This window comes from Caenorhabditis elegans, chromosome III (genome assembly GCF_000002985.6).
Source record: "Caenorhabditis elegans chromosome III".
Lineage (NCBI taxonomy): Eukaryota > Metazoa > Nematoda > Chromadorea > Rhabditida > Rhabditidae > Caenorhabditis > Caenorhabditis elegans.
The window spans coordinates 13,539,993-13,556,317 of NC_003281.10; the positions used below are offsets into that span (position 1 = coordinate 13,539,993).

The 16,325-nt window shown below is 34.6% G+C and overlaps 4 protein-coding genes across 4 annotated transcripts; all 4 read right to left on the reverse strand.

Moving 5' to 3' along the window:
* Positions 1-146: 146 nt before the first annotated feature.
* On the reverse strand, positions 147-3,542 carry acs-5 (Long-chain-fatty-acid--CoA ligase). Its single transcript, NM_067398.7, has 8 exons — positions 3,400-3,542; positions 2,740-2,853; positions 2,347-2,482; positions 2,007-2,278; positions 1,338-1,766; positions 901-1,293; positions 583-845; positions 147-533 (listed from the first exon to the last, which is right to left on the reverse strand). The coding sequence occupies exons 1-8, from the start codon at positions 3,535-3,537 to the stop codon at positions 215-217; spliced, it is 2,064 nt and encodes a 687-aa protein (NP_499799.1). The 5' UTR covers positions 3,538-3,542; the 3' UTR covers positions 147-214.
* A 1,710-nt stretch (positions 3,543-5,252) lies between these two features.
* Positions 5,253-6,785, reverse strand: Y76A2B.4 (uncharacterized protein). The gene is made up of 3 exons (NM_067399.4): positions 6,655-6,785; positions 6,314-6,437; positions 5,253-5,723 (listed from the first exon to the last, which is right to left on the reverse strand). Exons 1-3 carry the CDS (start codon positions 6,763-6,765, stop codon positions 5,500-5,502), a joined length of 459 nt encoding a protein of 152 aa, NP_499800.1. The 5' UTR covers positions 6,766-6,785; the 3' UTR covers positions 5,253-5,499.
* Positions 6,786-6,896: 111 nt separating this feature from the next.
* mmad-1 (Methylmalonic aciduria and homocystinuria type D homolog, mitochondrial) lies at positions 6,897-9,013 on the reverse strand. Its single transcript, NM_067400.12, has 6 exons — positions 8,947-9,013; positions 8,731-8,779; positions 8,605-8,678; positions 8,224-8,443; positions 7,492-7,922; positions 6,897-7,165 (listed from the first exon to the last, which is right to left on the reverse strand). Exons 1-6 carry the CDS (start codon positions 9,010-9,012, stop codon positions 7,154-7,156), a joined length of 852 nt encoding a protein of 283 aa, NP_499801.1. The 5' UTR covers position 9,013; the 3' UTR covers positions 6,897-7,153.
* A 1,617-nt stretch (positions 9,014-10,630) lies between these two features.
* On the reverse strand, positions 10,631-15,342 carry scav-2 (SCAVenger receptor (CD36 family) related). The gene is made up of 7 exons (NM_067401.8): positions 15,285-15,342; positions 14,974-15,170; positions 13,853-14,155; positions 12,575-13,333; positions 12,193-12,272; positions 11,456-11,654; positions 10,631-11,361 (listed from the first exon to the last, which is right to left on the reverse strand). The coding sequence occupies exons 1-7, from the start codon at positions 15,292-15,294 to the stop codon at positions 11,233-11,235; spliced, it is 1,677 nt and encodes a 558-aa protein (NP_499802.3). The 5' UTR covers positions 15,295-15,342; the 3' UTR covers positions 10,631-11,232.
* Positions 15,343-16,325: the final 983 nt, after the last annotated feature.

Consider the following 16,325-nt stretch of genomic DNA (forward strand, 5'->3'; position numbering starts at 1 on the left):
AACGGTTTCTGAAGAATTCCAGAACGTAATCTAACTTGGTCTCCGCAGTTACTGCATAATTGTAATTAGTATTTTGAATTAATGATAATAGTATTAGTTACCTGAATATCAATTTTTCACTCATATTCTGCTCCTCCAAAGATTTTACTTATTTTTGGTTTATTAATAAATTCCAAGTACTAAAATATACATAGACTAGAATCAAAATAATCATTTAAAGATTTGGAAATTGCTTATACACTTTTGCCATGCCATCCTTATATTTCAGCCTCAATTGTGGTCGTTTTGCTTTCAGCGTTGGGGTTAGAAGTCCATTTTCGACAGTAAACGTGTCAGACGTTAAGATCACTTTTTTAACTTGCTCGATAGAATTCAACTTGTTAGCTTTTCCAATTGCATGCAGCTCACTGAGCACGAACTCCTTAGCCTTCTCGTCATTGCAGATTTCTTCAATTTTTCTTGATCCGGATCCTTGTTTATCATTCCATTCTTTAAGCACATCGGGTTCTGGCACGACAACAGCGATGAGCCATCTGAAGTCATTATCTCAATGTTGAGAAATCTAACGAAAAACCAAGTTACCTTTCCAAGCTATCTCCATCGACATAGACCTGTTGCACAACGGGTGTCCTAATGTAGACCTGCTCAATTTTTTCTGGTGCCACGTATTCTCCCTGCGCCAGTTTGAAAATGTGCTTCTTTCGGTCAATGATTCGAATAGTTCCGTTTGGAAGCATCTCTCCGATGTCTCCGGTTTGCAGGAATCCCTCTTCATCAAACAACTCGGCGGTTCTCTCTGGATCCTTGTAGTACCCTTTCGTCACACATGGTCCCTTGATTCGGATCTAGAAAAATTTTGAATATTTTGGATGAAACTGCCTTTCTTTAATAAATGCTCACCTCTCCTTTTCCATCCTTCGCAAAGTAGTTCAAATCCGGCACATCCCCGAGCTTCACCAAAGCACATGGCGCCGGAGCCCCACAATGCCCGGTGCTCGGGTCTCCCATCCAGGTAAACGTTGCCAATGCGGTGCACTCGGTCTGACCGTACCCTTCGACAATTGTGGTTCCAAGTGTGACTCTGCAGGTCTCAAGAACGGTGGAAGAGATTGGCGCGGATCCTGTAACCATGAGATCTACTTTTCCTCCTATTTGTTGTTGGATTTTGTTGAACACCAGACGATCCCAGATAGTGTCACGACCGACTTTTCCGGCTTTGACGAGACTGAGCTTGCGGGCAAAAGCAAAATTGTACACCAGTTTTGCCATAAACCCTTGCTGTTGGACTTTGCTCTAAACGTGTACATTTTTTTCAAAAATTAACACACAAGACTTACGGTAATCGCATCATAGAGTCGATTCAAAAGTCGTGGAACAACCGGGAACACAGTAGGCTTCAGTGTCTTGATATCATCAGTGAGGCCTTGAATGCTTCCACGGAAGTAACCAATCTTAGATCCAAACCCAAGAAGTGTCCAGTGAGTGAGCTGCTCCATCATATGGGAAAGTGGGAGGTAGGAGATGTGGACCTGCGTCGCATCAATCATCGACGGTTGGAATGCAAATAGAATCTTCAAGAATCCGCTAATATTGGCGACAATGTTTGAGTGGGTCAGCATAACTCCTTTCGGGGTTCCAGTGGTTCCTGACGTATAGCAAATAATGTAGTTGTCATCTGGTTTTGGGAGGTTATTGGTGAATGGGTAACGGGATCCGAGGTTCAAGGCGTTTGTGAGAGATTCGACGCGGATGGTGTCGATGATGGCCTGAAAGCATGTTGGAGATAATTTTTATAAAAATATTTATTATTTGAAAATGTTATGTAAATAAATCTAAACTATCATAAAAATTTTGTTTATCGGCGCCACCTTTGACTAGGTTATATTGATTCATATCATCCGCAACCTCATAGTAATATAGATCATGCTATGGACAGTAATCTAGTGGCAAGCTACTCAATAAAAGAGTCTAATGTGTAGCCATAATATGGTCCTAGCCCCACTTACAGTTCCATCCTTCAACTCATCCGCACTATCGATAACAATGATATTCTTCAACGTTGGCATATTTTCTCTGTTCTTGATCAAACTCTCTGCTTTCTTGAACGAATCCACAATGACCACACTGATTTCCGCTTGAGAAATGATAAAAGTGGCGGCTTCTGCACCAAGGGTGTCGTAGAGTGGAACCACTACCATTGACTGCTCGACGCACGCGACGGCGCTGACGAGCCATTGTGGTGAGTTTCGAGCGTAGATTCCGATGTTGGTGGTGTTGGCTGAAACTTTTTTTAGGAAACGCGAGTTTCAATTTCTGTCACAGCAATTTCTTCTGATTCACACTAACCTGGAGTCAGTCCAAACTCATGTACTAATGTCATTGATAAATTCTTCGCCTGTTCATGAACATCATCATAGGTTAGGAACTCGTAATCTGCGTCGCCAGATGACCGGGTACCCACACATGGACCGCCATTGCTTTCCTAAAAGTATACAAATTATACAATTTTAACGGAATATTCAAAAGGTTTTTGTTGTTGCATTGATTTCTGAATTTTCGTCACATTCTGTACTCTTAGAACTTCCAAGAATTCGAAAATTTACGATGTTCTTTGTATCTCCTTTTTCACCACCGCCAACCGCTTCCCCGTCATTGATAAGATAAGAAGACAAAGTTCGGGACAGAAAAGGACATCACACCACCCGAAAAAGCAAAAAAAAAGTCCCAAAAAAGACGAACCGTTTTTCCTTTGACAAAGACGTCATGAAGTGTGGCGACTTCTGGGTAGAATCTAGTGAGAACGTCTTCGGACTCATTTTCCATTAGAGCACTTTTCCATACTCCTGGTTGACCCTGTAATTGCACCGTTTGGTAGTGAGTGACTGGTCACGTGCTTTAAGTTAGAGTTAGGCCATGGGTGGAGACTATCTGGCCGACCTTTTTAAAGGTTAGGCCATGCTTGAAAGCGACTAAGCAGAACTTTAGGAAAGTTAGGCCATCCTCAAAGTCAATTTTACCGAATATATTAATTGTTAGGTCGCTAGGACCGACTCGATTGGAAATTTATATTTTAGATTTGTATATTATTTGGATTATATTACTATTTTAGATTAAGTTAGGTCACTAGTTAAAATTCTAGTCTGTTTAACGTTTTTTTTCAAAAGTTTATTAAGTCAAAATTAGGCCCTTGGTTTTTATGGCATGGTCTAACTTTTCGTCGCCCCTTTTTGTTAAAAATTTCCAACGAAAACTGGGAAAAGTTGCAAAAACTTCCATTTTACAGCGATTTTTAATGGATGAAATGCACATTAACTCAGATTGACAGTTGATAACTGATAAAGTTAATTGTCTGAAAAAATCCGAACAAGTTTTTCCCCATTATCTTCTTATAAGACTCACCTTTACTTCAACAGCTTGCTTATCAACAGAAAGCCCATTTGGAAGTGATAATTTTGCGGTTTTTAACAGTTTACAATACAAAAAATAAGTGGAACCAAGAATTGCGGCTGCCACTGTTAAGGCTGTTTCGTTGGTCATATTTCCTGAAAATAACTGGTTTTAACTCTACATTGCGAGAGATATAGAAAACGTTGTCAACCAAAAAGTTTAAAAAATATTGCAAGAATTATTTTGTTAGTTGACAATTTTTGATAAATGTTAAGGGTACAATATACATAGTTATAGAGGAAGGGAGATTGATAGACTTGAATTGTTTTATTATTTTATTTCAAGAATTTTTTTCATTAAATTATTTATGTTATCTGTTCTAAAATTTAGAAGATTAATACTTAAATACAACTTTGGCCAAAAAAACAATTTGAATTTTCAACTTGAAACCGACGTTGTACAGTTTTTCAAAATAGTTTTTGTTCAGTTGAAGTGAAAATAAAGAATTTATTTTCATCTGAAATTTTTATTGTGAATTTTTAAATTTTGAAATGTCGGTTCTTTATTATTAAAAAAAATTCAAATTCCCATATATTTGATACAAAAAAAAATCATCGAAAATTGTAAACTAACCAAATTCAAAAAGTCAAATTAAAAACTTAACCAGAATAAATTTTAAAATTAAAGTATCTGTCTTGTAATCCAATGAATCAATGAAACAAACTAACAATTGAACAATTTTTGACTTTTTGAATTTGATTTTTTCAGTCGCGTCACTTGTAAATGTTATTAACAAAAAGCTACTAGTTTGTCACAAAAATTTAGACTCAACTCCGACACCCCAAAATGTTGATCTGAAAATATTTCCACTTTTTGAATACTTTCCCAATATTTGTTCGGGGGCATGTAGAATTATTCCAACAAATATATGTGTTTATTTTCCAAGGGTTCAAGGGATATATAAACATACTGTGAGCTTTTTTTTAAAAGAAAAATTTAAATTAAAAATTTTTGCCAAATCCTAAAGTCTGCAAAACCAGCTTTTCGAGAATTTGTACATCTTTGAAAGTAGTGCCAAAGTACACTAAAAATGTTTTCCTCGAAATTTAAGCACACCAGAACGACATGTACCGTTTTGAAAGTCTCTCTTTGAAAAGAGATCAAGCTGGAAAACCCAGATGTACACTACAACTAGGATGACTACAGTTAACAAATAGATACGTGCTGAAAATAACATGGTACTAATACTACTAATTGAGGGACATAAAGAACAAAGAAAATGATTGAGAATCTCTACAGATGGAAGGAGGGAAGAAGAGATGTGTTAGAGACAGTAAATGACACGGGAATCATTGACAAGATAACAAAAACTCTCTCGTGTCTCTGCGTCTCCATACCTCCAATACACTATTTCCCTTATCAATGCCTACTGGGTGGACGATATACAGGGCCAACTAGCACTGCTAATTACGATTGGACAGAGACAGAAGACAAAAAGTGTATTATGTTTCTTTTTACTGAAATGGTCGGGTTTAAAGTTCGTCAATACCCGGCTGCAATGGGGCGACTTTGACTGGAATAGAGTTTGGTCAAAGTGGTGGAAGTTGTAAGAGATTTGGTTAATTGTAAATGTGCGTGGTGTCAGAGTGTCTCATTACGTAGATCTACAAAAATGCGGGAGAAGAGACGCAGAACTCTCAACTGATTTCGTATGGTTAAAAACGTGCTGACGTCACATTTTTTTGGCAAAAAATTCCCGCATTTTTTGTAGATCACTCCGTAATGGCCTGAAACCACGTGTGAATGCTGAACCTTTTTAAAACCTGCCAGGAGAGTTCAGATTTCATTTTGAATATTTTTTTAAAGGATTTTTACACTAGATGACAATAAACAGCCTTCTACATACCGAATACGATCGTAAAAAATGTATTCAATTTTATTTCATTTTATCAAGTTATCAACAAATCATTAATATAACTAAATTATGGTACAAGAGTATATAAATAAAGGAATGTATAATCTGAAACCGGTAGCTATAAGGGGAAAGTACAACGTACAACGTGGAAAACCTATTCGGAGTTCTATTGAAACAACAATAAATACATATAGGTATTAACAAGTCTTCAATTTCTCTTCAACTTCAAATTTCGGAGCATAAATTGGCGGAGGTGAATGGATTCTGGGATATGAGGTATTTGGGGAAGAGTGAGGTGACTGGGATAATCTAAGGTATATCGATTGAGTGAGCTGAAGGATATAGGCGGTGGCGATGGCACTTGTGATACAGACGGCAAGTGTTGGGATCAGAATGAGCAGAATCAGCAGTGTGGAGATGGCTGGAAATGTTTCGATGGAATAAGCTTCACGGGGTGTCGATTTACGCGGCTGGTGTACTCCTCCAGAAGTGTGTACATTATTTTTGTCAAACAAAATTATAATTTTTCGCCAAATTTTTTGATAATTTAAATTTTGAATTTATGTCAAAAACTTTCTGGCAACCAAATTGTTAACTTGAGTTTGCTACTAAATTTTTTTGAATATTTAAAATTTGAATCCCGTCGAAAAGTTTCCAAAGTTAAATTTTGAATTTCTAGTAAGCATTTTTTGACATTCAAAAATCGCCGATGTATTTATCTAAAAGGTGGAGTACCGAAATCTGGGAAATATTTTTTAAAGAACTCCAAATTTGCCCCTGATGCCGAATATCCATGTAAAAAAATTTAAAACAAATTTCCATTTTTTTCAGCTTGAAATTCGCGAATTTCATTTGCGTTCCTATTACTTTTTCAAATGCGCGCCCAAAGAAATTCTCATTGGAGCGCGCTTGTATCGTGTCGATTTACGAGAGCTCTCTATTTATTTGAATACATGACCGTTTGTTCAAGGTTTTTCTTCCATTTTCCAATCTGTAAATCAAAATTCTCACTTTGTGCAATAAAAGCGACTCCAAAATTGAGAATCGCGGTGGCGAGGAAGATGGCGATGGAGAATGAGATGGGCAGAACACAGAAGATTAACACAATTTGGGTGGTGAATGTAGGTAGGGTTTTCTGAAAAAGTGGTTTTTTTAGGAAGTGTTTTTAAAATTGCATTTTAAAAATGTATTTTTTCTTGAAAAGCACTTATTTTTCTACAAACTTTTTTACTATGTAGGGTATTCAAAGTTTTTTGTAAAATTAGAAGCGATCACGAAAAAAACCTGTGACCGAGTTTTTCTCAAAACACGGCCACGAAATTATTTTAAGCAAAAAAAAATTCTGCACAAACCATAATCCGTTTCCAGTAAAACCCCATCGTCTCGAAAATCCGTGTCTCTGGGGGTTCTGATCGCTGCGACGTGTAGACGTCCGCCTCGTCCTCCTCACTGATGATCGTCATCTGGTATGTTTTTTTTTGCTAGAAAATTCAAATTTCCAGCTTAAACCAATTTCTTTAAAAGTTCAAAAAAGAAGAAAACTTTAAAAAATACCGTCAGATCAGTAACTTGAAAAGGTGACAACAAGTGAATTGTGGATTCTAACAAACATTTATTTTTTTCTAAAAAACAACCATTAAATTATTTACAATTTCGAGACAGTGCTTGCTTGCAAATTTCATTCATTTGAAAACCGCAAATTTTTAGTCTAAATTAAAAATTTTACAGACAAAAAAAAATTAGAAAATACGTGGAGCGAGGGACAACGGGTGCAAAATGGAAGGAGAATCGACTCATATTTATGGCATATTGTGGGCGGGGCTTCTACTGGAAAATTGCTCGATGGAATCTCTATTCGTCAATCTAAAAAAATTAACTTTTTTATTTAAGGAAGTCGAAAATTTATTCAATAAAATATCTCTTTGGTTTTTGAAAGAGCGACCTTTTTTAAGACTTTGTTTTATTTTTTGTGAAGTCGAAAATCGTACAAAAATTACAAAATGTAAGGAAATTCTGAAATTTTGTAGAATCCCAGAAATAAAAACATAATTTTCGTCCTTTTTTTGGAAATCTGAAAAATGATTATCATTATTAGATAGCAGGAAGAACATCAAAATAAATTTTTTCAAACATAATTTTACGTTTTTTTTTTTCAAAAATTCGGTTTCAGAAATTCCAACATCCTGTACCTCCTGAGTAACCTTCTTCAAAATATCCCTGACGGCATCCCCATCAACAGGAGCATCAGTGAAAATAGTTCCCACAAATGCGTTGGATCCCCAGCATGCGTGTTGCAGAACTTTGCAGCATCCGAGGTCTTCAATCTTGAAGCCCATTTGTTTGTAGGCGTCATTGGTCTCGAAAAGTGTATGATTGGTGTAATCACCCATATACGGGCGGCCGGAAGATGGATCAATGAAATCAGCCCAATAGCCGAAACGATGGAGAGTTGAGCAAATCGCGTTGGCGGACATGATGAATGAGGCGGTGAGCTTTTCACGTTCCTCTTCCATTGCTTCACTCCATGCTTTCATGTCGAATTCTGACTTTTGAGTTAGATTGAACACGGTCACGTTGTTCATCTTTTGAGTCTCCATTTGTGGGAATAGGTATTTCATTTCTGGAAAAAAAAATGATTTTTGAATTTATGAGTTTTAAATTCAAAATAAATTTTAAATTCACTTTTTGAGCTTCACAAATATTGCGATTTGCCGAGTATGACGACCACGGTAAATTTTTTAAAAAGTCGATTTACCAAATTTACCGCACACCCCTGCTAAATATAGTTCTGCAAAGCATTTTTTTTTTCAATTTTTCACTAATATTAACTCGAACGTAATCTCAATTTCCGATTTTTTGAAAGACTAATTTTTTAAAAGTTCATTTTCAGAATTTCTATAAATCCCAGCTTTCCAGCTCACCTTTTTTGAGCAACTTTGGTGCTTCAATAGCGGAAAGTTCAATCTCAACGTCAGCCGCATTTGCCTGAATCTCTTCCATTGCTTCTTCCTTCAATTGAGCCAAATGTGTACGGTCAACTTCGATATTTGTATTGGAGAGCAAATTGATCAAATTGTGCTCCGTATCGTCCATCACACGCTCGATTTTTGAGTTTTCCACTTGTTGGCGGATGCTCAATGGCTGCAAATTTTGAGTTTTTGAAAAAATTTAAAATTAAATTGGAATTATTTTAAATGGGTAAATTTTCGAAAATTCAAATTTTTTACATGAAATTTGATTTTGGAGTAAAAAATCAGATAATTTTGGGTGTCTGTTTGGAAAATCAATTTTCAGAAATTTACCTTGTGAGCAAACGAGACGTCTCCCTGGAACGGGTACTGACTGTCATTTGGGCCGAGAAGCGAGTTTTGGCGAGCTGAAATGTGGAAAAATTGTGAAAATGTCGATCGAAATTTTGAATTTCTTACGAGTTGTGCCCTTTCCGACGAACACGATTGGAATTGGGTCGATTTGGAGCTGAAAATTTGAATTTTATGATTTTCAGCACATAAGCAGCTAAAACGCTTACTTTTTTTCAAAAGAAAAATTGAATTATTCGGTAAATCAAAAAGAAATTAATTTTTCTGAAACAAAAGATTTTTCGATAAAATCTGCAATTTTTCAGCCATTATCCAAACTCTCACCTGCGTTGAAAATGCGGCAACACGTTGGGTAAACGCACGCATTTGGGGACCTTTGGCGGACAACATCCTGCAACAAAACTTGTATTTTAATTTAAAATTTTACTTTTAATTCGAAAGAAATCAATAAGGCAAGAAAAAACGAAGAAAATATTGAAAGACATGTTTGTTGGAAATTGAGTGACAGCTAGAGGGAGAATTACGCAGACGGTTAGAGAACACTGAAATTGGGGAGACCGCCGAGAAAACGAGAAAAGGGAAACCGAAGAACGAGCGCGACGAATCATGTGAACTTTATTATTATTATTATTACTGAGAACACTAGTAATTACTGATCAAATTAGTTGTTATCTAAATTCCTAATTTTTTGTTTCTATTTTTCAACCTTGTGACATATTGATTATATCATCAAAAAGGCGTGTACTTTTAAGAAGTACAGTAATCTTAAAGTGTTTCTTTTTTTTCTTTGACCTAAATTGTTAATTTATTGTGTTTGAGTATTAAACACATAATTCTAAGATTGCGTACTGTGCAACATATTCAACGAGTAAAACATCTCGTTGCAAAAACTACAGTAATTCTTCAAATGACTACTGTAGCGATTGTGTCGATATACGGCCTCGATTTAAAAAACATTTATTTATCGATAGAACATTAAAACTAAGCAAAAAAAGAGATAATAATACGAAAAAACAAAGTAACTCCCACTATTCGCAAATAATTTTTTTTTTCACTATTTGAGCCCGTAAATCGACACTACAGTAGTAATTTAAAGAATTACTATAGTGTTCGAGAATTACTATCTCGTAAGATATTTTGCGCGTTAAATATGTTAGTTAATACGCATTCTCCGAATTTTTCACAAAATAAAAAAGGTTTAAATACATAAAAAACCGAGACAAGAACAACGATTCTTAGAATTCTTCCAAAAGTTCGAAAACTCGAGAAATTTAAAAATTCAAAAAGAAAATAAAATTTAAAAATAATCTTTGAAAAGATTTAAAGCCAAAAAGTTAAAAAAAATCCAAAAATCCAAATTTACTATCATTAAAAAGCCTGAAATAATCTGAAAGTCTTCGAAGTCTTGTTCAAAGCCAACTTTTTTGTTTTGATTTAAAATCTGTTGGGTGAACGTGAGAAGTGCAACAATTCAAGAAAAGAGAGCGAAAAGACAACAAGTGTAACGATGAAAGAAGGGTCACAGTTGTTGCACGTGAAAAAGAATTGTCTAGAGGCGAATAGAAAGTTTTCGGATTTTCAAAGTCCACTTCGGAGTTTTTTTCAGTGGACTTTCGTGATGTTGGAACCCAAGAATGCAATTTTAGGTTCTCGATATTTTTTGAAAATTTTCTAAAAAAGAATAAACACTTTTAGAATTGCAAAAAAGAAATATCGATTTTCGAGCTTTTTTTTCAAAATTTTGAGTTTTCGAACGGTTTTTCTTTAATAAAATTATTTATCGCATATTTTTGAAGTTTTTGAAACCTTCCAGTTAGTAATCGGAAATAAAATTTTCTCTAAATTGTCTCAAAAAGCCAAATTTGAATGGTAGCCAAGAAGTGGGAGGAGCTGGCACTCGGACTTTTTTTTTCAGAAATTAATTATTAAAAATCGAGTTATAAAATTTAGCAAAATATCTGAAACAAGGGGTTTTGGACCACATTTAAAAAAATAATTTTTAAAGTTATAAACAAGATCGCTTCATTTTATGGTGCAAGACAACTATGTATAGAAATTCTATAAAAATCTGGAAATTTTCAAATTTTCAGTAGGAAAATAAAATGGAGTATATATATATATATATTTACATGTCAAATGGTACAAGAATATCTCGGAATAATTTTAGGGGGATTTTGGGGACCCGTGTGCATAATAAATTGAACAAATCAAAGTGAGGAGCTGGTGGGGAAAAACGGGGATTCGGGGGAAATGGTGTGAGTGATGAAAATGGGAAGAAAAACAAGTAAAGCTATATTCACAAAATTAACAGAGACTGAAAATATTATTTTTAGAGGGAAAAGTTGAAAATTTGAGAAAAAAACCGATGAAGGTTTGAAAATTGGATTTTTTTCAAAATTCGAAAAGTTTTTTCCAAATAAACCAGTTCTTTAATCTATTTGTATAAATTTTTTTAAAGAAAAATTTTAAAATCGAATTTTTTAGGGAAATCAAAAAATATATATAACTCTCTACTTTTTTAATTTGTTAAAACTGCAAAAATTTTCAAAATCAACTCAAATTATCGATTTTTCTGCAATTTTCAAAAATTCAAGGATCTAATTAGCTATATCACATGTAGGCATGATTATGGTGGTATCCGTTGGGTTCTCCCTTCGGAACATACGGAGGAAGAGGTTCCGGTGACAATCCATTTGCCCGTTTTGACCGCCGTCCGAGAATCGGGTCACAGAGTCCGAGCTGCAAAAAAATGTGTTTTTTGTTAAAATTTCCGATATAAAACAATATCGTTGCGAGACCCTAAAATATATTTTGAAATTATAAAAAAAAGTACCGAAAACGAGAGAAATAGGAATCCGAGAAGCAGCATAATTGCTCCAATGATCATCATAACATCACACGATGTATAGGCAATTGACTCAGTTTCGTAGAGTTGTGATCGTATCTGTTCCAGTGAATCATCGTCGATTTCAGATGTCTCGTGAAGTATCAGCACAGGAATCAACGCGGATTTCATCTTTTTCAAGTTTACTCTGAAAGAATTTGCGTATCAGTGGGGTGCGGCAAATCTCAAAATTTGCAGAGCTCGGCAAATTCGGCAAATTTGCCGTGCTCAACAAAAGTAAAAATTGATGTTTTTGGAGCATCAAAACTATTGAATTCTTAACACACGTCTGGTTTCTGAATAATTTCTGTGTAGTGTATCTGCTTAAACATCAACATAGCCCAATATTGTGTCATTTTACGAATTTTTTGGGGACAAAATCAGTATCCCCGTTCTGTAGCGATTTTTGAAATGCGTTAGACTTTCTCGTGTACTAGAAACTTAAAAATAGTTTAAATAAACACTTTTTTTAATTTCAAAAATTGTTTTGAAGTGTTGAGTATTAGTAAAAGAACTAAAAATTGCCTTTTTATTTAATGTTTTCACACTTCAAAAATCAAATTTGCACTGAAATATTGAATTTTGGGATTTTTCTGGCAATCGAGAAAACAAACGTTTTAGCTTGAATTCTTGTGTTTTTTGTTTCGCTGAAAACACAACACTGAAAAATTAAAAAAAAAACTTACGGGAATGTGAGATTCTTTCCCTTCCACATTTCAATATTTACTTGGGAAACACGACGAGCGTAGAGAACTGCTCCAACTCTCTGAAAAATATTAAAGGTTTCATGAAAATTTAAATAATGTGCGAGAATTCTGATTTAAATTTAAAATATTTTTTCTTTGATTTATTAAACAGCTTCTAATTATAATCATTCTAAAATTTTTAATTCAGAGATTTTCAGAACATTTTTCGGTTTTTAGTATTAAAAAATAAAACTAAGTTAAAAAAAATTCCGATTGACAATATGATTTCAAAATTCGATAGACATTTTTTTGAAATTTATAAACAAAAAGAAAAAACCCTTTCGTTTCTAATTTTTCAGATGAAAAAATTCCCGACGCATACCGGCTCAATATCGACAACAATAGAGTCGCGAATCTCATCAGTCTCATTAAGTCCTTTGACACTTCCACGAACTTCAGACGGTGCAAAAAGGAAATTCGGCAGCGAAATCGTGATCGGCGGCTGACTTTGTTGACATTTTGATATCTCTAAAAGTCCTTTCGGCATGCAATTTGAGCTGTCATTTTGTGACTCATAAAACTGCTTTTCTGACGGATTACAGAATCCTTGGTTTCCAGGATGTGTCACATCGAACACCTCGGGCGGTACCACGAATCGATAGGCCTTCAAGCCTCGGTACTCCACCTCCTCCTTGAATTCCAGCCAAATCGAACGGCAAAGTTCTGCCACGTAGACATAAAGCTTCTCATGCTTCGAGAGGAATGGATGGAACAAGGAACCATCTGTCCCTTTAATCTTTAACGATTCGTCGGTACTCCACCAAGTCTCATCAAGGATCGGAGATTCATCATAGCTTAGGATCTTTCCGAGATCATCCGGGTTACGGGTACCATCGTCAATCTCGTAGACCTTGCTCCCGGTGCCATTAGCCTTAAAGAAGAGCCCGATGCGTTCGGGAACATCCAAAATCGCTTCGCACACGAAATTCATGAAAGGGATCTCGCACACCTTGTCGAGAAATGGATCCTTGTAGCCTTCGAAAAGAAGCTCCTCGACTTCGACTTCAAGAAAGGCGGTTTGGGAGAGAAGAGTTGTCGCTGCGGCTTTCATTCCTTCTGTTGAGGCTGCTTCTACGAATTTCTGCAAAAATAATTGGAAATTAAGATTTAAAAAAATTTAAATTTTGAATTTTGAAAATCTTTAGACAGATTTTAGAAATCCGTGTTCCCGCTAAAAATTTTTATTTCAAAAATGTGAGTATTCCACAATTTAAACCCATACTTTTAATGATTTTCGGATTTTTTCCATGAACATTTTCAAACAAAGCAAAATTTTATTCCATACTTTCCTCTTATGTTCTCACAAATAAATGTTTTTTTTTTAATTTTATAATTTTTAAAAATTTATTTCGTAATTCAGGGATGGGCAAACGATTTTTTCCGGCAAATCGGTACATTGCCGGAATTGAAAATTTCCCGCAAATCAGCCAATTGCCGGAATTTAAAATTTCCGGCAAATTGGCAAATTGCCGGAATTTAAAATTTCCGGCAAATCAGCAAATTGCCGGAATTGAATATTTCCGACAAATCGGTAATTTGCCGAACAGCAATTGCCGTCCACCCCTGATTCACATTTACAATTTATTTTAACAAGTTTTACCTGATAAATCATATTTGGCACCCAAATGCGATTTCCGAGAATACACGTCTGACACGATTCCTGTTCATTGAAATTATAAGTGAAAAACCGTCGATACTTGACAGTTCCATTTTCGGCCGACACAACTCGATTCTCCATTTTCTTGTCAAAAACATATGGACCGGAGCCCGTCACCTCGGGAATTGCTCCGTTCATGAATTCGTCGGGGTTTTTGGTCGAGTAGACGTACATGTTGAAACGAATCTTATATTCCGGCATTGCCCACTTTTCCCACATTATTGATCCATTCACGAGGCGGGAGTTCTGAAAAGATATTTTTTAAAGCTTTTTAATTCAAACTTTTACTATGTTACATTTCCATTCTTGTTAAACAATCACTAAGTTTAGATATTTTTTAAATTGTGCCTTTTACGCGATTAATTCGTTATGCTAGTTCAAACTAGATACATTTTCTCCAGGGGTTTCAATTAGTTCACTTCAATTATGACGTTATTTTTGAATTAGGTGAATGCAGAGAATCGGTAGTTTGGTACTTTGATCAGTAGGTGGTACCCAAAAAGTCTAATCAGATCAATCACGTGAATGATGTGAGAACAATATTCGATGGATTTTGTGATGGTAAAACATGAATTATAAAACCAGTACAACCAGCTCTAAAAATTGTAAAAATGTTATTTCAATTTGCTCTAAATCTTTAAAATAAAAAATGCTTATATGTGGTGCGTACATAAATATTTTAAAAAAATTTATTAACTCAAAGGAAAAAATTTTAATGGGTAATTTATAAGTTGATACCATGTACTATAGCGTTTTTTCTTGACTTTCGAGAACTTTTTTTTAATGAAAAACCGAATTAGCTATAGTTTTCTTTATTTAACCAATACATAATTTACAAAATTAATTTGAAAAAAAAAATTAAATAGCTCAACTTTAGGTTTCAAAAAAGTTGTTCTGACTTTATATGAAATTCCAAAATTTTTGTGCAAGGGTTTATTATGTATCTGAGAAGTATCACTAGGTTTAAATTTTTTGAAAATCTTGAAACTTAAAATTGATTTTTAATTTTTCTGACTGAAATGCCCATAGTTGGAATTTTTTAAAATTCTGATTCCAAATATTACCTCTTCAATACTGCTTTTAACCACTTTCGGCACCACTACGGTATGTGTGATAAGACTTCCGAAGAGCAAAAAGGAGCCAAGTCCGATTAATACGGCAGAAATGACTAACTGACAACATGACATCCGCCGCATCCGACCAGATGAGTATTTTGAAGCGATTGGCGACGATGATGACGCGCCGTTCGACGAATTATTGCCTAGAAGAAACGTTTTCAAAAAAGGGTAATTTTCTAAATGTTCTTTAGTTTTGTGTTAATAAAAATTTCAATACAAGTTTTATAAATATCAATTATTCCGAAAAAAAAACTCACTGGAAGGCATGAATAAAGCTTCTGTTCTCTGTCCCGCTTTTGTTTTTGTTCGTTAATTCTGAAAATTGGTAGAATTGCGTTTTTGTGTACATTTTATAAGCGTCATAATAATAAAAAGTAGATACCAAATAATCAGGGCAAAATTACAACGTTTTCAGTCACTTTTAAAAATTGCTCTCTGAAAAAAGCTCACAAAAATTTTAAAATATTTGCAGAAAATGCTTTGAATTACAAGCTGGCCAAAAAAAATTACCAATATTTAAATTTTATTTCGATTTCCAGGGTTTTTATTACGTTTAAACCTTTTATTGTTAGTGATTATAGTCCAAATTGGCCAAAATTTATAATTGAACATTCCAAAAAATTTAGATTTTTAAATATTTTCAGTCAAAATTTTGATAAGTTGCCAAAATTTCTGAAAAATTGGGATTTAAGCTGTAGGGTCGAGATCATACAGCTTTCAAATACAAAGTTTGGAAATTGTAGAAAAAACAATTGTTTTGGTCGAGGTCCAAAATTATGGCAATTTTAGATGTCGGCCAAAATATAATGTTTTTTTTCTACTTAAAAAAATATTTTAATCATAAGTCCCTACATTATAGGTGTTATAGGTGGAGTGTTTTATTCAGATTTCGATCAAGTTTGACTATTATGATTATAGAAAATTTTGTTAAATTTTTTTAAAATTCAAAGTCCCTGTCATAACCTAAAGACGTATAACGAAATAAGAAATAGTTACTGCAAGAACAACACACACACATAAAGATGTCAATGCTGAAAATGGTGGCTGGAGGCTGAAACAGGTTGTGTGACAAAAGACAGGTAGGGGTTAAATAATTCCGCCTATCGAATCGAAAAATTGAAAGAAAAAATGGAAATGAAGAAGAAAGAAAGTTCAGTATTCTGATCAATCACTTAAGGAATCGGCGAGACGCAGAAAGTTAGAGAGAATCATCACACTTTTTTTGGGTAACAAATGACATGATATAATTGATCATTTTGGGATTTTTCTTCCAAATCGAGAACTGAGTTGAAAGAAAT